Source organism: Lathyrus oleraceus, chromosome 6 (assembly GCF_024323335.1).
Source record: "Lathyrus oleraceus cultivar Zhongwan6 chromosome 6, CAAS_Psat_ZW6_1.0, whole genome shotgun sequence".
Classification (NCBI taxonomy): Eukaryota; Viridiplantae; Streptophyta; class Magnoliopsida; order Fabales; family Fabaceae; genus Lathyrus; species Lathyrus oleraceus.
The window spans coordinates 28716381-28738828 of NC_066584.1; the positions used below are offsets into that span (position 1 = coordinate 28716381).

The following is a 22448-nucleotide window of genomic DNA, read 5'->3' on the forward strand; positions in this document are numbered from 1 at the left end:
TTTTTGATGCCAATTCCCCAAACACGTGGAAGATTCTGGAATCTGTTGTAGCATTCCGAACTGCAGTTTGACCCGGTCACTCTGGTGCATTTCCACCGTAGTGAATCGGATAATTGGTGTTTTCGCTGTCCAAACTGCAACATCGTCATGGTTCACATCATGATCCAGACCCAGATATGGCCTCCAGACAAACTGTAAAACAATACGAAACAATTAGATGAAAAATAATTTGAGAAGTATTTTTAAATTAAAATATAGTTGGGTAGGATTATTACATCGTCATGTCCAATGTGGTCCAATAGATTTCGATAGACTACAATAGCGTGTTTCGGACACCTGTTGTAGTTCATTCCCCTTACTGACCATCTAAAATAAAAAAGAAGTGAAATATTATTTACTGTTAATTATAATATTAAATATAATTAACTAAATGGTGAATGGTAAAGTGTTAGACTTACTTGATTGCAAACAGGAACACGAATAGGCGCTCATTTATCGGGGCGAGCGACGACATTTTTGACCAACCCCAAGCTTGAAGCAAATACGCACATGAAAAAAAAATACAGATATTCTTTTTTGCAGTTTTACACATTGCACTATATAGATGTGCCAACACAGCTGAACCCCAACTATAAGTGTTTACCTTATTAATGCTGCGTAATAAATGTAAATACATTATATTTACAGAATTACCTGTACTTTCTGGAAACAAAAAATTACCAAATAAAATCATAATATAACACCGAGCTTTTATTATTTTCTCATACTCGGTTGAATCGTCGGACAATACTATACTGCCATAATATTATTTTAGGTATTTTAAATTTATACATTGCCCCCTTGCTTGATCGGATGTGTCTCCATCAGTTTCGTCGTCTAACAAAGGGGCACCCAATAATTCATTGCATATATTGTTGTGAAGAGGCGCCCATCCTAGTGGCGCCCACACAATCAAATGTACCTAGGCGCCACTAGCATTGGTGGCTCCTCATGAGGCCCAATGTAGGCGCCACTAGCATTGGCGCCTCCTCATGAGGCCAAATGCAGGCGCCACTAGCATTGGCGCCTCCTCACGAGGAGCCCAATGCATGCGCCAATGCTATTGGCGCCTCCTCTTAATGCATTGGGGATGCGCCAATTCATCTGACGCATCCTCTACCAAACCTGGTTATTTTGGTAATTTTTTTGAATAATTGGTTATTTTGGATTTTTTTTAAAAAAATGGTTATTTTGAAAAGAAATTCTAAAAAATACAATAGGATAACAAAATTATAAAAAAAACTTAGTAAATATAAAAAATAAAAAACTATAAAAAAATAAAAAAATGAAATGATTATAATTTATATTAAATAATAAAAATACGAAAAATAATTTGAAGATGGATAACAATTATAATAAATTGATGGAAACAATATAAAAAATCACACAAAAGAGAAGTATTAATGAAAGAAAATGAATAGTTTTGAAATATTAAAATAAAACTGAGAATAATTTAGTAAATATAAAAGTTTTTTAAATATCAAAGTTTAGATTCCTCCCCTCCACTCCAAATCCTCCAATTTGGGGGACACAAAAAGTGTATTTTGGAGGAATTTTGCTCTCCACCCCTCCTCTCATAACTTTTAAATCAAACATATTTAATTAGAAATATTACCTCCCATTCCATCCCCTCCCATCCATTTACCTCAAACCAAACACACCTTTAAGAATGAAGCGAAACAAAAGTAGGAGCATGCATATATACAACCATATGATATGTGACATGTTAGTCTATGAGTTATTATTAAGGATTATAGGAATACTTGGACGGATTAAATGAGAGTTTTTTGTAGGTAGTGATAACGGTAATCTTGAAACGCAAAAATATAGAGATAAGTGATTAACACTTGTTGACTTGTGGGTATTCCTCAACCGATACTCCTAATACCTTAAACACTCTTTCGACTCTGAGAAGAGATAATATGCTTGTTGTGCAATATATTAGGGACCATAGCCTATATACAGTGTGATGACTAATTATGATTCCTAATATTTTGAAATGAACCATCTGACACCCACTCATATTTGAACTCATATCTAATTAATTAATTATTAAATAAAGATCTAATTAACCTTTTTTAACTTTATTTGACCATTTAACAAATTAGGACTATTAATATGATAAATAACTAATATAATTAATATTAATACATATGCCCACATAATTTAGAATATAATAATGAAATAATATTTAAATATAAAATATTTCAATATTCTCGATATTTTCTTTTAAAATCTATTCTCGAAGCACTATAGGACTGTCTTACAACACAATATAACTTGAGTGTTCTTTCAAAGTCTTATATTAAATTGTAACTTAATGACATAAATAATTGTTGAAAGTTATAGTGGTAATTGTAACCGGTTAACACGAGGGTGTAACCGGTTACAACAATGCCAGAACCACCTCTGAAGTAGCAGGAAAAATGAAGTTTTCGAAGACGTAACCGGTTAACATCAGGCGCTAACTGGTAACCATCAAATGGAATTTAATTTGTTGTCAGCTGTAATCGGTTAACCAAATGGTGTAACCGGTTACGAGCCTTAGTTTTGCTTTTTATGCTATTTCACTTGTTTGTTTGGGATCCCAATTATATTGTAACATTTGTATAAATGTATATGATGCATTCTCATCCCAAGTTAATGCAGTAATCACTTCTCATCCTTAATTATCTCTCTCTCTCTCTCTCTCTCAAATTTCCTCTATCACTCCTTATATTCCAATACTCTGTACCATTGTTCACCAATCTCGTGGTTCAAAGTTCCAACATTTGGCATCAAGAGCTTGGTTCTGATCCACAAACACCTAATGTGCAACATGAATTCTGTTTCCAATGAAAGAATCCCTACAAACCTACCTATCTTTGATGCAAAGAATTACGACAAATGGTGCAAGCAAATGAAGGTGTTGTTTGGTTACCAAGATGTTCTTGAAGTGATCAAGAATGATGTTACTCCTCTTGTTGCGGGTGTAATAGATGCACAACAAGCAACACATAAGGAAGAGAAGAAGAAAGATTTCAAGGTGCTGTTTTTGATCCATCAATATGTTAAATGTGACAACTTTGAGAAAGTTGGTGATTGCGAATCGTCAAGGCAAGCGTGGAAGATCTTGGAGAACACCCATGCAGGGGTTGAGAAGGAAAAGGTGGATAGGTTACAAACTCACAATCTTCACCTCGAATTGATTCAAATGGAAGAAAATGAGACAATCAATGATTTCACAAGGAGAATAACTCGGTTGATGAATCAAGTAAAGGCATGCAGAGAAACTGTTAAGGAGCAACATGTTGTTGTAAAAATCTTGCGTTCTTTAACACCAAGATTTGACAATATAGTTGGGCGATTGAGAAATCGAAGGATATTGCAGCGATGAGCAAAGAGTAGCTGCAAAGCTCTCTTGAGGCTCATGAGCAAAGGATGGAGGAGAGAAATTTCAATAAGGCAAAGGCGGAGATTGCTTTGCAAGCTCGCTTCAACGAGAAGGACAAAAGATCAAAAGGAAAATAGACCATGAAGAGTAAAGGAAATTTTCAGAATTTTGGTGGAAGAAAACCTCAAAATTAAAATAATTTGACTTGTCAAAGGGGAGATAACAACTGCAAAAAAATGATGGTCAAGTCAACTTTAGAGGTGAAAAGAAGAGGTTGGGCAAGAGCAATGAGCACTGCTTTAAGTGTCAAAGGTTCGTTCATTTTGCAAGAGAGTGCAATGAGAACAAGAAGGAACCTCAAGGGGATGAAGCCAAGATTGCAAGACAAGATTTTAATGAAGAGAATACACTCTTGGCTATGATCACGGAAGGAAAATGCAGCAGCAGGAAACTGCGGGATAACAGTAACAACACTTTAAGTAATTCTGCAAAATTGAGCTGTAATTAGTTGAATGATACAGTTAACTGCTTACATGCAGAAGAAAACACCATGACGAATATGAAAGGAGTTCAATGCAGCAAAGAGTTGTATTTGGACCCGAGTTGTTCAACTCATATGACGGGGAGGAAAGATTGGCATATTAAAATCAATCGTGCCATGAAGAAAAAAGTGAAATTCACGGATGACACCATTCTAGCGGCCGATGGGATCAGTGATATTTTGATCATGAGAATGGATGATGGACATTCCTTGATTAAAGATGTCTTGTGCATTTTAGGAATAAAATATAACCTTCTAAGTATTGGCCAATTACTTGAGAAGGGTTACAAGATTCACATGGAAAACATGGGCTGCACGTTGTGGATGCAAAAGAAGCTTTGGTCCTTAAAACACATATGGCTAGCAATAGAATCCTTAAGGTTGAGCTGAAGGTTTTGGAGCATAGATGTCTTGCTAATGCAATAAGTAGATAAAAATGGATATGATAATATCGTCTTGGGCATCTCAATTTTAGAGATATCAAAGACTTGCATTAATCAGTTAGCATTAGACGTTAATCGGTTACCACTTAATGAAATTTAATTCATTGTCAATTATAACTGGTTAACCAAATGGTGTAACCGATTACGATCCGAGGTTTTGCTTTTTTCTATTATTTCACTTGTTTGTTTTGGATCCCAATTATGTTGTAATTATGTTGTAACCTTTCTATAAATGTATATGATTTATTCTCATCCTAGGTTAATGCAGTAATTACTCATCACCATCAATTTTCTCTCTCTCTCTCTCTCTCTCTATCTCTACATTATGATTCTCTCCACCATTGTTCACCAATCTTGTGGTTCAAAGTTCCAAAATAATTACCTTTATTTATTCGGTATTAGAATGCCTATTCGACATCTAAAATATCAGAGTCAAACATATTTTTTATATTCAATTCAACAATTCAATATTAATTTGTTCAAATGTGCACATATTCCATATACATATAAGAAAAATCATATATAAAATTCTTACAACCAAAGCATAGGAAAATACTCAAAATTTCAAAATTTCAAATTTACTTTAAGTTAGTTATAATTGAGACCTAATAATCCCTCTTAGTAATTAAAAATCCCAAAGATTATTATATTTCATGTTGAATTTAATTTCAACCTCATTGATGAAACTCTTTTGTGATATCTGAAAGGTACCTTGAGAATAATCTCTAATTACCAAAAGAACTTAATGCAAAAGAGGTGTTCCCAATATCTTCTATAGCTAAATTTTTATTAGAGATTTCTTGGTTTCGCATGATATACTATACAAATTTTCACTTAATAAAATAAAATAGACATGTTATATAAGAAACATAAACTTACTCCCACCGACTTAATAATATTCACAATTTCTCTCTTATTCATCTCAAAACCGAATGAGACGACTAACTTTAAAATACTCATCTTAAAATTAAATAAGACAATTAACTCATCATATTCATCTAAAAACCAAATGAGATAATCAACGTCATACAATTTATCTCAAAATCAAATGAGACAATTAACTTACGAGACTATGTGATTTCTCTAAAGAGATAACTTTATTAACTCATAAATGAATTTTGTTAATTTGCAAATCATAAACATTTAGGGTATTGACACAGAGTTTCTCACGAATGCACCATATTATTTCATTAATATTTATATTAAGAAATACAGTCTTAGCATTCATCTCATGTAGTTCTAAAACATATGATGAGGAAAGAGTGTCGTGACTAAACATACAGAGAATTTCAAGAAAATCAAATTGATTTCTTTTTAGGGTTCAATATATTTATGGTCCTATATATCTAAAATTTCATTTTTAATCCCTCTCAAAATATTCTCTTCAAAGAATGATCCTCTTAAAAATATATATTTAAAACCGTCATTAAAATTATCGCTTATTCAATCGCCAAGCAATAAACTGCCGCTAAATCAATTGCTAAGTTGTAAAAACCGTTGCTAAGTTGCAGGAGGGACCAAAAATGTGGATACAAATTTTTAGAAGGACAATTCTTTGAAGAAAATATTTTGTGAGACTAAAAATGAAATTTGAGATATTTAGGAGGACCACAAACACATTTAACCATTCTCTTTATAGTCAACCCTTTCTAACACATGATGCCCTATTTCTTCAGAGTGTTGAGTGAGATCATCCTAAATCAATTTACCATGCTTGAGAGAAAGAACCATAATGCTATTGTGAGGATCAAAATTTACTATATTAATAGTAACTATATGAGTTATGGGATTAAAAAACTTTGAAGATTCCCCTTCAAACACTCTTTAACTTGTGGGATCAAAATATTTTATTTCTCAAACATTTCAATATTTTCATAGGTCATAATTGAAAGACTCTAATATAATAATATTTAAAATTTTAAAAGATAAATTGAATCATTATTTTAAATTAATATAAAAATTGTATTATTTAAAAATAAATTAAAAAAATAAAATTTGATCCTAATAATGATTCACCAAATTATCTTTCAAATAAAAATATAAGCAAATGACAAAACACTACCAAATACTTAAAAGATATTAATATTTATCGGATTCGTTGACTCCATATTAATGTGTATTTAAACATTATTGAACATTTATCAGTTCATATTATAATTCCATAATTTCTGCTAATTTTCTAGAATGTTATTTTATTTTCTATTGCTTTGTCCTTATTGCATATCTTTAACTTAATTGTGCAAAGAGAATAATAAATTTTGAATTTCAAGCAAATTACCCGATAGTAAAAAAATTATGACACTTTAGGAAGAGTAAAATATTACAAAAACACTAAAGATATTCTCTTTACTTATTTAATTTTAATGAGTTCATAGCTCTCCAATGAGAGTTTGTCTTTCTCTTTATTAATTTAAAAACAACTTAGGTTAAAATAAGAAAATATGATAAAATTTATGTCATGTTTAATAATACTAGTAAAGGAGCCGTGCGTTCGCACGGGTCGCGCAAGTGCAATAATTTATTTTAAAAAAATTAAAATATAATATATCTTTTTATTTATATATATATATATATATATATATATATATATATATATATATCTATATATATATATATATATATATATATATATATATATATGGTTGGATCAACGTACACAAATTTATTGCATAATAGTTTTTTTTAATGTAATGGATGTTAAATGATCAATAAATGGGTTCAAAAAATTTCCACAAATAATTTTTTCCAGTTTGGGACATAATAAAGTAAAACATTATTAATTTATAGTAATATAATTTGCTTAATTTTTTTGTATACTATATTAAGGAAATAATCAAAAAATATAATACAAAAATATTTTTACAATTTATTGATATATTGATATATAATAAACATTCCATTGTTAATGTTATGAATAAACATTCCATTTATCATTGAGATTTTGAACATAAGAAATAAAAATATATTTATTTAGTAATGGATGAAATTTTTCAATCTGTTACTAATTTGAGGTATAAAAGCGCAAATATTAACCTTCATAATAAATGATTATTTAACCAAAATACATAAACCATGTAAAAGAAATACCAGAACCTCATTTGTTTTAAAATATAGTAATGAATACTACCAAATATTGAAATTAATTGCAATTGATACAGTAAGGTTTAAATGCAACAAAAGATATTGAAAGAAAAGGTTCACAATTTTAGTTAAAATTGTGAGAAATAAGCCCAGCAACAAAAATGATTTAACTTCGTACAATTCTTTGGTCCTTAAAAAACTGGGTTTATACAAAACCTGCCCGCAACCTTTTAGGAAGTGCTGATTCAAAACCTGCCCGCAACCTTAAAAAATTACAATAATAACTAATTTGATATCAGGATATTGATTTCATTTTGGAATGATAAGATTGCAACAACAATAAAATAACGGTAATATTTTTTAGTAGTATAAATAGGTAATTTATTTTATCACATTTTTCACTCACATCTAGTCTAAATTTGACAAATTTATTTTATTTAATTTTAATTTTTGTGTGTACACATTTCATTTGAAAATGAACCTCAATCAACATAACACATGCTCCAATTTTATGCAAAATGATGGAAGTCCTCTTTGTATCCCAAATCAACAAATGTTATACAAAAAAATATTTTGTTGTAATTACTAACTATCATACAAAAATCTATACTTAAAAAAAGAAAAGCAATTTACCAAGGAATCCATAACAATCATCTCCAAATGTTCAATACCCTTATTATTCACAACACTCCAAACATCCATTATTCGAACAGCAAGACGCCAAGTTTCTTTTGAGTTATTGATGTCTTTCAAAGAATCAACCTTTCTACTCATTTTCACTGAAAAAAAATTCAAAAATTAATGTAACTGCAAATTTAGATGACTATAAAATTACAAACCTAATAACCTGGAAAAAAAAAGAGTATATAAATTTGATAGAGGTGTGTGGCAAAATGCTGAAAAGGATCCAACCTTTGATGTTACACATATATAACATCGTTTTGATTGTATAATTATATGTTATTAAATTATAGCTTTAAATTAAAAATAACTATTTAATATAGTTGATTAATATTAATTGAGTAATTTAATATTATTGTTAATTTACCTACCAATTAATTATTATTATTGTTATTATTATTATTGATATTTATCCGCCATATATGATAAGAATATTTTTAAAATTTAAATAGTATATTTATTATTTGATTTGATTTAATTTAATTGAGATCCAAACTCTATAAATTAAAATCTGTTACTTATTATGAACAATAATATAGGGTCATTCCAATGTCAATCTATTATTAATTGAATTTTACATAGATGTAATTTTGCAATAACACGCTGACATATTGAATCTTATATCGCTGTTATCTTTGCACTAACATATTTTATCCTTTCAACAGAATAATTATAGTAAATACGTACATTCTGTATACCAAATTATAATAAAAATGTATTAAAATCAAAAGCAATAAAACTATTTACAGTAAATAAAAATATAGTCTAATTTCTTCATGATCATAAATATTTAAAGAAAAATTCATTGAAATAAAAAATCAATAATAAATCAAAAGTTGAAATAAATGCTAATGACACAACATATATTTAAAATTTTATTTGATATATTTTTATATAATAAATAAATTAGTAATAAGTAAATGAATAATCAAATAGAATAGAATTTTAAGATATTATTCTATATTTTTATTTACTGTAAACAGTTTTATTGCTTTTGATCGGTATACAGAATGTACGTATTTACTAGAATGTACGTATTTACTATAATTATTCTGTTGAAAGGATAAAATATGTTAGTGCAAAGATAAATATGCCAGCGTGTTATTGCAAAATTACATCTATGTAAAATTCAATTAATAATAGATTGACATTGGAATGACCCTATATTATTGTTCATAATAAGTAACCAATTTTAATTTATAGAGTTTGGATCTCAATCAAATCAAATCAAATCAAATAATAAATATACTATTTAAATTTTAAAAATATTCTTATCATATATGGCGGGTAAATATCAATAATAATAATAATAATTAATTGGTAGGTAAATTAACAATAATATTAAATTACTCAATTAATATTAATCAACTATATTAAATAGTTATTTTTAATTTTAAAGTTATAATTTAATAACATATAATTATACAATTAAATATTCATTTTGTCATTTAAAGAAAATCAAGTAACGATAATATTTGGCAAAAAAACTATAATAATAATTAATTTGATTTCAGAATATTGATTTCATTTTGGAATGATAAGATTGCAACAACAATAAAATAACAGTAATATTTTTTAGTAGTATAAATAGAGTTTAGTACGAAATTACTTATAGGAACATGAAAATAGCTGTATTATGGATTGTAATTAGGGTAATTAAGTAATTATGATGATAATTAACTTTTATATATTAAAAGGAGATGTTAAATAAAAAAACCTAGAATGTCATACCTTATGATAATAAAACTTTTAGCATACTCACTAACTATAATTTATTTTCACTTTGAAATACTGAATTGTGACTTTCACCGTCATTGTTACAGATGTAGATCAAAGAACATGTTATTGTTCTCATTTCAATCCTAAAAGTTAAAACTTTTAAGAGAGAGAAATAATATTAAAACTTGCTAATATGTAAGTTAGATTTAGTTAAAAGAAAACAACAAAATAAGTAAAATTTACTCACTAAAAATACTGAATGTGTTGATATCACAACAACATCAATTGCTAGAAATATTTATCGACATGAATAAAATTAATAATTACTACATCAATAATTATCGACATGAATAAAATTAATAATTACTACATATTTATAATCACAAGTATGCAATTTTTCGATCAAACTGTGTCTTTCTTTTGACCGACCTTAACAATTTAACACAGCGTCTTTTGTAATTTCGATTAAATCAAATTTGCACAGTAGAAATTATTTTTGCAAATTATTGTATCAACCAACTCAACCAAAATTATTAGACATTTTAAGAAATTAAATATGGAGGATCTCAAATTCACAAGACACTACCCACAAATGTAGGTTTTAATCATTTAGGATGTCATTTGATAATAATAAAATTTAATAACAAAAAAATCATGCTAAAATAATTTTAAATCAGATGCATTTTAATTATTTATACATAACAAATTGTCACAATAGATTCACATATATACCCAAATAGTTCTTTAAATAAATATTTTTAGAATCAACAAAATCCATTCTAAAATTCAAAATATCAAAAATTAAAAAATCAAATATTTAATTATTATAAGATTATTATAAATAATATATGAACTCATTAAATATATATTTAATACTATTATAAGATTAAACTCATCCATAAGATTAAATACCAAATTCCATAAATAATATATAATAACTAAATATATATTTAAGATTATTATAAGATTAAACTCATCAAACATCAAATTATAAGATATTATGAACTCATTAAATATCACATATCAAACATATTATAAGATATTATGAACTTAAACTCAAATAAATTTCAAAGTTAAACATATTATAAGATGCACTTAATTCATTGAATTTACACATCAAACATATTATAAGCTGAACTTTAATCCATTGATTTTAAACATCAAACATATTATAAGATGAACATCCATCCATTGATTTCACATCAAACATATTATAAGATGAATATCCATCCATTGATTTCACATCAACCATATTATAAGATGAGGTTAAACTTAAAAAAATGTTTACACAGAGAAGACAAATAAGATGAAGTTAAACTTAAAATCACATCAGAGCTGATTTTGAAGATCGGTAATAGGAAATCAACACTGGAGCTATTTTAGAGACTGAAAAGATATGGAAGGCTTCTCAAGCTCTTGGTAACATAGCCTTTTCCAAATCATAATCCCCCCTACACAGGACATGAAACTCCACTAGGATCCCCAATCACCCTCGACTTAAATAAATTGTGTATAAATGGAAACTTATCTAGCAAAACTTGTCAACAAAACACATTGTTATAAAAGGTATTAAAATGATTTATAAATAATGAAATAACGACAATTTGAACGGTCACAATTTCACATATGAGATGGTTAGAAGTAGTTTCAATAAACCATCAAAAATAAAATTTCACACGTGTCACAAAACAAACTTGTGATGCAAGGTTTTCCAACAATTGAAAAACCGTCGCAATCTAGAATTAACTGTTGTTTAAACCACCGCAACACCACAAATAAACCGTTGTGAATTTTTTGTGTGGTAATTTATGTCCTTCAATTTTTGTTGTTTTCCTTGTTTTAAAATATTTTTTATTTAATTATGAAAATAATAATAATAATAATAATAATAATAATAATAATAATAATAATAATAAGATTAAATAGTTTGTTGGTCCTATAAGTTGATGCGTTTCTATTTACTTCCTAAATCTTTTTTTGTTGAAGTCCCTAATAATTGATTTTATTTTGAATTTGATCAAAAACGATGTCGTCAACCTCTAGCATGACAGGTTTTTTTTCTTCCCAAAAATTTATACAATTGATCCTAAATTGAACCTAAATTAAACACATAGGTATAAATTACATAATGGAATGGAGGACTAAATCCAAAATAAAATGATTTTGCAATTTGAATTTCTTCTTCCTCTTCTCTATTCATCCACGATTAATATTCAATTGATAACTTTATTCATTTTAAATCCTCAGTTAGTAACGTAACGTGGTAGTCTTTGATCTTTATAGAAGTGTGGGAAATCCTTTTTATGCAAAGGAATCCTCCTTATAAATTGGAGCTTTTTTGGTTTTAGTTCCGGTATTAAATAAAAAAGCTCATGTCTGAGTGATAAAGAATAAAGTATTTTAACAAATATTGTCATAAAGGTATGAAATATTATATTAAATTTAAAATAATAGACAATATTAATTTGAGATATAAATTTTAAATAGTATATATATGACACTCCTCAAATATGAATAGTTTCAAAAAGGAACCTATAAACTTTTTTTGTAAAAAAAAAATTTAACCCTATTTTGAAAATATCAACTTCTTTTTTTTTTTATTATTCTAATTTAAAAATAAGATTTATCTGGAAATTTAGAAAGTGAAATATATATTTTTTGAAAGTCAACTAAGAATAAGTGACATGATCTTACAATTATGTTGTATGATGTCTTAATCCAATGTTCGATGATGACACCATAAAATTCAATAAATTAATCATGATATTTATTATATTATGTCTATTTATTGTAAATTAGTAAAAAATAATATGTTCTCGCATAATATTGTTAAATAGTAAATAAATATTGTATAGTGATGATTACGAAATATATATAAAAATATATAAATTAAATAATCTTAATCCGTCAAAATTATATATTTTAATAAAAAAAATAAATGAAATAATTAAGTAGTCATCTAGTAAATAAATATAGTATAATGATGGTAAAAAATACATATAAAAAATATACAAATTAAGTAATCTCGCACCGTCAAAAATATATATTTTAGTAGAAAAATAAATAAAATAATAAAATAATCATCTACCCGTATGTTTGCACAGATCACGTAATGTCCGTATAAATAGTAAATAAATATAATATAATAATAAATAAAAGAATCCTATAAAAGATATAATACATATTAAGTAGTCTCGACCCGTTGAACATATCTATTTTAATAGAAAAAATAAATTAAATAATAAAAAATTAAGTAGTCTAGGTCCCTATAACATATATTCATATATGAATTTATAATTGGCATTAAAAAAATATATACCGATTAATTTTTCCAAAATTTAAACGAAGAGTAATATTAATATATAAATTTTTTATTTTATATGAAAAGTAATATTAATATATATATTTTTTTGAAAAAATAATAATAATGAAGACAAACAAAATACTAAAAAGTATAAATATTATTTTAAATAAATTATGTAATGAACTACAATAAATAACTAATAAAATTGAATAAAATTTTGAACAAATAATTTTTGAACATTAACTCACATTCTTTTGGTGATATTTTTAATTCAGCAAGAATGCAAAATTTTGTTTTTCATAAGAAATTTATGTATTTATCAATTATAATTGTCTCATATTTTTTATTTATAAAAATAAATATTTGTAGCATTTTTTCGTGATTGTCTCATATATTTTTTCTTGATTATTATCTCAGGTAATTTTAGCATGTTTTCTTATGTATTTATCAATCATATTTTTTTTGTTTTTCATAAAAAATTTATGTATTTATCAATCATAATGGTCTCATGTAAATATTTTAATTACATAATAACTTAGTGTATAGAAAATAAGATTCTTATAATATTACAATTATTGAAATCGTGATTATGTAACATTAGTAAATCTGCAAAAATTCGAACTCAGTTAGAAATGGGTGGCATATGATAAAAAATAAATTATTTATTTTTATAAAATATAATTTAAAAAATAAAAATAAAATTGAACTTGATATAAATTAATAATTTTTTTATTAAATTAAAATAAAAAACAATTAATTACTAGTTTATTAAAATTAGTGTGTTTAAAATATAAAATTATAATTAAATTTTTTAATAAATTAATATCAGTTTAAGTTTATAAAAATTAAATATAATTTTCTTCCAACAGTAGTTTTGTTATATATATATATATATATATATATATATATATATATATATATATATATATATATATATATATATATATATATATATATATATATATATATATTTTCTCGTGATTGTTTTTGAAAAAATAGAAATTAGTTATTTAGTAGTATATGAAATTTTAAAGTTGTTTAAATCTGTTTTATTATTTTTATTTTTTCCATTTATTTATTAAATTTAAAACTTATTTTAAAAAAATATTTAAAAATATATAATTTGTTTAAAATAATTATATAATTTGAATCGAATATTTATTTTATCATGCCAAGTTTCTCAATTTCGAAATGTATCAAAATCTTCCATAGCAAAAAAAAAAGGAATATTGGATTTGTGAATTCATATTTGAAACTTCATAATAATAAGAAAGTTAGTTTTTTTAACTACTGACCTAGCAAAAGAAACATTTGGATAGATCAAATCCGACGAGTCCCCCAATTTGAAAAAGACTAAAGTATTAAAGAAACGGATTTCTGCTTTCCAAATTTTGAAAACCTCATATCTAAAATAAAATAAATTTACTCTTTATTCAAGTTATCAATAAAGATCAAATAACATTTCAATAATATATTTTTTTTCTTTTGAATTTGTTATCGATTTCGAAATTATGATATATATAAAATGTAAAATATATTATTTATTGTGATGCGAATATGATATTGTCTATTCAAATCACTTCATTTTCATACACCTCTTACTTGAGAGTTATATGCACTGATGCATCTAATTTTATATAAAGAGGCCTCCAAAAATAATGAATTGAACTTACAAATTTCAATTTCAATTAAATGTAATCACGATCATAACTACAATTAAGGCATAGTGACCCATTAAAAAGGCTTAATATAAGATAATTAAAGGCGGATCAATAATAATGTTAAGCAACTTTGAACAAGGAGATATGATAGTTAATGGCTATTATGGACCATGATCATGGTAATATAATAAAAAAACTGATGAATAATTTTCTAAATTAATGATTTCAGTAAACAACATATACTCGTGAAAGTCATTTACTAAAATTATGGCGAAGTTTCTCCTTAATTTCAACAAGTAAAATCTTTTATAATTTTCTGTACTTATAACAATGATTTTTAGATTTCATAGAAGTTTACCCATATTAAAGCATATCATAAAATTACTTTCTTTTATTGACTCATAAAAGTTATTCATTCTTTATTTTAAAGAGAATATTCTTCATTAAATTTTTCCTTAAACAACAATGAAATTATTTTTATGAATGTGTTCAAAAGTTGCTGTATATATATACACAGATATAGCAATCACATCACAATTATAAGCAAGTGTAGACATTAGTTTGTATAATCATGGTTAGTAACAAATGTATAATACTTCATTTCATTTTTACAAATAATTTTTCAATTTAATTCACATATATTCATCTTGCAGGACTGGTTTATAACTGTGATATTTTTGATTGTATTTTGCAACTCATGGATTGCATTTGGTGAAAATACCTTTGATGTACTTAAATATGGTGCCAAAGGAGATGGCACTTCTGATGATACACAAGTATGTACATATTTTTCTTATAATTTTTCTTTTTTCAATACTTATTACTATATAAGTAATCTTTGTTTTAGTATATTATCTACATTAATTAACCTTAATACATTATTTTTTCTAAAGGCCTTTGAGAAAGCATGGAATGATTTATGTGGAGCAAATCAAGGGACTCCAACTCTTGTTGTACCATCTGGACATACATTTCTTGTGCATCAAACAATTTTCAAAGGTCCTTGCAAATCTAAAAATCTTCATATTAAGGTACACAAAATATACTATCTATCAAATATAGTTTATTTTTTTATGAATTGGATTAAATTTTGATAAATTTAATATTTATAAATAATGTAGATTGATGGAAATATACTAGCACCAAAGAGAAATGCATGGGGTTCATGTTCAAAAAGATGGCTTCATTTTCATACTGTCCATGGGATGACAGTCGATGGATCAGGAGTGATCAATGGCAGGGGTGATGATTGGTGGAAAAATGTAATGACATAACATACACATTAATTATATATATCAGATTATAATTTTTTTTAAATTTCAGAGAAAATATAGTTTAGTAAATAATCTAACAATATATTATATTATTTTTTGATTTTCAGTATAATGATCCCAAAGAATGTGTTGGATCACCCACGGTTAGAAAGTTTTTTCTTTTAAAATTTGTTAAAAATAAAATTATCTTATTTCTTCTATTTCAAAAGACTCACACTTAACTCATATGAATAGGCTTTATTATTTGAAAGATGCGATAAACTTCAATTAAGTGGACTCACTCATTTAAACGGACCTGGATTTCATGTATACATTGTCCATAGCGAAGACGTAACAATCTCAAATATTAATATAAATGCGCCAGCAGATAGTCATAATACAGATGGAATTGATATCTCAAATTCAATTAGGGTTAATGTTCAGGACTCTATAATACAAAGTGGTAAATATATATTATAATAAAAAATCAGAATTCTTTGTATTATAATGATTTTATAATTTCAATCTTTGGTTACTCATGAATTTGACTATATAGGTGATGATTGCATTGCTATTAAAGGAGGGTCACAATTCATCAATGTCACTCGTGTTACATGTGGACCTACTACTCATGGCATTAGGTATGTCAAGATTTTCTAAAATGTAAACCAACCATAACAAAATAATAATTGTCCTATCTTATATTTTGATGCAGTGTGGGAAGTCTAGGAGGTGGTAAAGATGAAGAATTTGCAGAAAGTATAACAGTCAAGAATTGCACATTCAATGGAGCTTCTAGTGCAGCAAGGATCAAGACATGGCCAGTAATGCTACAAATTTAGTTGAAAAATAAAAATTCTAAGTATTTTTTTAAATTTGATTCTTAAATTTAATCAACAAAAATTCTTTGTATTTTTTAAGGGCGGGAGTGGATACGTTAAATCCGTCATTTACGATCAAATCATAGTCAATAATGTAGTGAATCCTATAGAGATTGATCAACATTACATGGGGACTCCAGAAAAGGTTCATATTCTTTCTCTTTTACATCTTATTGATTTTGTTCATACTATATGATAAAGTGGAAAAAAATGTAAGATGATTTTTTTGTTGTTGCAGAAAGAGGCCCTTAAAGTGAGTGATGTAACATTTAGTAATATTCATGGAACATGCAGTGGTGAAAATCCTATTGTGCTAGATTGTGCTAAGATAGGGTGTGACAATATTAACTTGTCACAAATAAGCATTACACAAGTTAATCCAAAGAAGCCAAGTAAAACAATATGCAACAATGTTAAAGGGAAAACAAATGTTAATGTTTCACCTTCCTTACACTGCGTACAAACGTAAAGCAGTTTGTCATTTTATGTATTTCGTTATAACTTCCTTGAGCAGCTATTGCATACTTCATGTATTTTGAATAATAATAATAATAACAAGGTTTAGTAGTTTTTGAGTTTTTAGCTTGGATTTAAGACTTTGTACAACTATTTATGTTAAGCATGTTTTCAAAGTGAAAACCACATTTAAAGTTCTTCATGGTTTCAATCATATCATTGTTGAACACGCACTGGTTCCAGACTGTACAGACTTTCCACAATGTGGTGCAAATCTATTGAGTTCAAAATGGGTCATTCAATTCCAAACATTTTTTCAAGTTGTCCAGGAGGTTAGTGTTTGGAGTTATCCAAAAACCCGGGGAGAGGAGAACCAAACCATCTTTGTGAGCACACAATTCAGAAACAAATGTTAAGTGGTTTCAAGCATTCAATTCCAAATATTTTTTCAGGTTTTCCAGGAGGTTAGTGTTTGGAGTTATCCAAAAACACGGGGAGAGGAGAACCAAACCATCTTTGTGAGCACACAATTCAGAAACAAATGTTAAGTGGTTTCAAGCATTCAATTCCAAACATTTTTTCAGGTTTCCCAGGAGGTTAGTGTTTGGAATTATCCAAAAACCCGGGGAGAGGAGAACCAAACCATCTTTGTGAGCACACAATTCAGAAACAAATGTTATGTGGTTTCTCATTAACAATGGATACAGGAAGGGAGACATTGACAAGACCTTATTTGTTAAGAATGAAGGAGGAAAACTCATGGTTGCTCAAATATATGTGGATGATATTGTGTTTGGTGGAATGTCAGATCAGATGGTCGAACATTTTGTTAAACAAATGCAGTCTGAATTTGAAATGAACCTTGTTGGAGAGCTGACCTATTTTCTTGGGCTACAAGTCAAGCAGATGGAAGATTCTATCTTTCTATCTCAAAGCAAATATGCCAAAAACATTGTTAAGAAGTTTGACATGGAGAATGCAAGTCATAAAAGGACACCTGCTCCTACTCATCTGAAAGTCTCTAAAGATGAAAATGGTGTTAGTGTAGATCAAAGTCTCTACAGAAGCATGATAGGGAGTCTGCTATATCTCACAGCAAGCAGACCTGACATTGCTTTTGTTGTAGGTGTTTGTGCTAGATATCAAGTTGAACCAAAAGTCAGTCACATAAACCAAGTGAAAAGGATACTGAAATATGTCAATGGCACCAGTGACTATGAGATGTTGTACACTCATGGATCTGGATCTATGCTGACTGGATACTGTGATGCTGATTGGGCTGGAAGTGCTGATGATAGGAAAAGCACATCAGGAGGATGCTTCTTCTTGGGGAACAACTTAATATCATGGTTTAGTAAGAAACAAAATTGTGTGTCTCTGTCCACTGTTGAAGCTGAATACATAGCAGCTGGAAATAGTTGTTCTCAACTGGTTTGGATGAAACAGATGCTGACTGAATACAATGTCACGCAAGATGTCATGACATTGTACTGTGACAACCTGAGTGCTATAAATATTTCTAAGAATCCTATTCAGCACAGCAGGACAAAACATATTGATATTCGTCATCATTTTATTAGAGAATTAGTGGAAGAGAAAATCATAGTCCTGAAGCATGTTGCTACTAAAATGCAGTTAGCTGATATATTTATAAAGGCTTTGGATGCTAATCAATTTGAATGTCTAAGAGGGAAATTAGGGATTTGTATCTATGAGAATTTATAGCAATTAATTTGGAGTGGAAAAGGTAATAAAACTATTGTCTGCCCACTTAAAATAAAGTGCCCCATTTATGGTAAATCATCACCTAGTATTGGAACTTCCATCTATAGCCTTTTCACACGCAACCTCTACTCAACCATTTACACCTTCCTTCAACTTCATCAACCTTCTCTGCTAGGGCAACAAAAACCTTTCCACAAGAACAACAAGATGTCACAACATCCTACACCACCTGGTTCTAAAACTACCAAACCTGCGCACAAAGATAGAACGCCCTCTATGGACTTTCTTCATGAAGATATTTTGGATGTGATTCCCCTGTCTGTCATTCCAGACGACGCTCCTAGTTCATCCTCCACTGCATGCCCTACTCAATTCTAAGAAGCATGATTCTACAAAGAAGGTGATTGACCTAGAAGATGAGAGTTCAGATGATGAAGATGATAACTTGCTTCATCACTTAAAGCCTAGTGTGGCTAAGAGGATGAAAACCAAAAAGGGTAGGTTTGTGGCTGAGATGATGATAGCCAAAACTGCTAAGAAGGCTACTGCTGTAGGGCCCTCAAAGTCTTGGAGCAAAGTGGAGGTGAAGAAGAGAAAAGTAAGAGAAAGTTCTGACTCAGATGAAGATGTCCCTGACATCTCTCCTGTCAAGAGGACAACTGTTAGGAAATCCCCTGCAAAAGTTGCTGCTGTACACTTGGATAATATTTCCTTCCATCTTGAAGATGGAGCAGCAAAATGGAAGTTTGTATTCCAAAGAAGAGTGGCTATGGAGAGAGAACTGGGCAAGGATGTTGTGGAGGTTAAAGAGGTCATGGACCTGATTAAAAACTGTTGGACTAATGAAAACTGTTGCTGGGTTAACTCAGTGTTATAAAGGACTAGTGAAAGAATTTGTGGTAAACATCCCTGAGGACATTGCTGATAAAAACAACAAAGAGTTTTGTAAGGTGTTTGTAAGAGGGAAGTGTGTCAATTTTTCTCCAACTGTGATTAATAAGTTTCTAGAAAGAGGAACAAAAGGTGCATGTGAACTGGAAGCCACATACAATAAGGTCTGTAGGGAAATAACTACAAGACAGGTCAAGGAGTGGCCTAGCAAGAAGCATCTCTGTGCTGGTAAGCTAACTGTGAAATATGCTATTTTGCACAAGATAGGGTCAGCAAATTGGGTGCCAACCAATCATATCTCTACAATCTCAAATGCTCTTGGAAGGTTCATCTTTGCTGTTGGAACCAAGATGAAGTTTGATTATGGTAGATTCATGTTTGAACAAATTGTCAAACATGCTTCTACAAATGCAGTGAAGCTGCCCATAGCTTTTCCCTAAATAATTTGTGGGATTATCCTGAGCCAGCAACCTGGAATTCTGAGCACAAATGATCTTCCTAGTAGAAGAAAACCTCCCCTATCAGTTCATTACAAATTGTTTGAAGGCATTCATGTCAATGACATTGTCATGACATCTGTAGGAGAATTGCCATCCAAGGCGCAGCGGAATTTAAAAATTTCTCCATTTAGTGATCCTTACGAATGGGCATGATCAGTGATAGAATCGTTACCTCTTGTGGCGATTCAAACCTTTGGTGCAGGTTTCTGATAATGATCAAAACCTTTGATACAGATCCACGGGGCGATCACGAACGTTGAACGATGACAACGTCTCTACTCAGTCCACACGAACGGATTCCTTCAATCGCAGTGCTAGCTGTTATGAATGAAGGCTTTGAGTGAGAGAGAGATACGAAATTCCAACTCTTCAGTTGTGTTGTCTGTCTCAGTGAGTGACAATGCTTCTACCCAAGGGGTTCTATTTATAGAACCACTTGTGTGAGCTTCAAGCCAAAAAGCCCACTTAAGTGCATTTTGGCCCATATCTCATAAAATGCCAAAATCACTTAAGTATTTGGCACCTTACCATATTTCGTATTCTACTTAAGTACACCGTATCTTACGATGTTCCTTAATTATTCTATCTCTCATCAATCCGTCCTTTGTGTGTGACCCTATAGGTTTTCGCGGCGTTGGCAATTATATTAAATCACGCATTTAACATAATAAACAGTGAGCGGTATCTAGCAACACATCACTGCTACCCAAGTCACGAAAATGTCATGTGATCTGAAAAAACCTCCTGTGATAATAATTATGTGTATAATTACTCCTTTGCCCTTATGTCTATATTGAACACAAGGTATAGACTGTGTCACCCTTGTCCAGTTCAATATTGGGCCCATAGACATTTATCCTGTTATGCAGGATTGGCAAATTCCATCTAGGACACTCATGTCCCTCAGCATGCTTCGTGGAGTACCCATCAACTGTCTTTATGGTTATCCAGTTACGGACAACGTTGGATCAGCAATAAAACACTCGACTCTACATCTAGGATCCATAGTGGTTTCAGGTCGAAGAGTGGTATACACTATTATCACCATGAGAATAACTTATGACACTTTGCATAACTTTCTATATAGTATTCTCATAGCGGGTCAATCCCGTATAAATATTACTCCTAATATTCATACCTATGTTTAAGACTTGATAACTCTTTATCCATGATCCATGAGATATGATCATCAGTCTACAAACATAATAGTCTTAATGCTTTAATGTTATCCCACTTCACATTAAAGCTCGACTACGGATACTTTAAGAACAGTGCCCTTATGTTTAATGTGTTCTCATGATTAAGTCACACTTAATACATTAAACGGACTATCTATTCTAGGGACTTTATTAATCAACCATAATAAAGAAAATACCTTTTATTATTAATAAATAATTCGATACAAGTACCAAAAGTATTGGCCTCTAGGGCTTACACCAACAACATCTGCTGTGAAGAAGCCAACCTCAAAAGGTGGTCTTATTGCTGAACTGAAAGAAACTTGTAAGGAATTGGATACTGGGATAAGGGTGGCAAAAGCCAGGAAAGAAGATTTGGAGGCTCTGATTGAAAGCTTGGAGCAAGCTGATAGAGATAATGTTGGACAGGCCAAGGAAACAGAAGCCCAAACCTCTAGTGAGAGGTCTGAATCTCAAGATGAATCAAGTGGCAGTTTTGGTTCTGAAGCTGATGAAGATGCAAGCTCCTCTGACTAGTTTTGGTGAAGTTGTCCCCCACTTTTCTGATGGTGTGTTGTTCTGGATATTCTGATGGTGGTTCTTTTGGCAGTCTTGTTCTGATGCCTTGTTATAATTTTTCTGGTTTTGTTTGTGTTTTCTGGATTTTTATCTTAGCTTGTAAAGCTGTGTATGTTTATGGATCTGTAACACCTAACAATATG

At 29.1% G+C, this 22448-nt stretch overlaps 1 protein-coding gene across 1 annotated transcript; it reads left to right on the forward strand.

Moving 5' to 3' along the window:
• The first annotated feature begins 3651 nt into the window (after window positions 1-3651).
• LOC127093817 (probable polygalacturonase At3g15720) lies at window positions 3652-17445 on the forward strand. The gene is made up of 12 exons (XM_051032720.1): window positions 3652-3724; window positions 3952-4125; window positions 4236-4345; window positions 15496-15618; window positions 15736-15873; window positions 15964-16104; window positions 16224-16259; window positions 16351-16558; window positions 16652-16736; window positions 16811-16919; window positions 17017-17121; window positions 17215-17445. Exons 1-12 carry the CDS (start codon window positions 3652-3654, stop codon window positions 17443-17445), a joined length of 1533 nt encoding a protein of 510 aa, XP_050888677.1.
• The last annotated feature ends 5003 nt before the right edge of the window (window positions 17446-22448 follow it).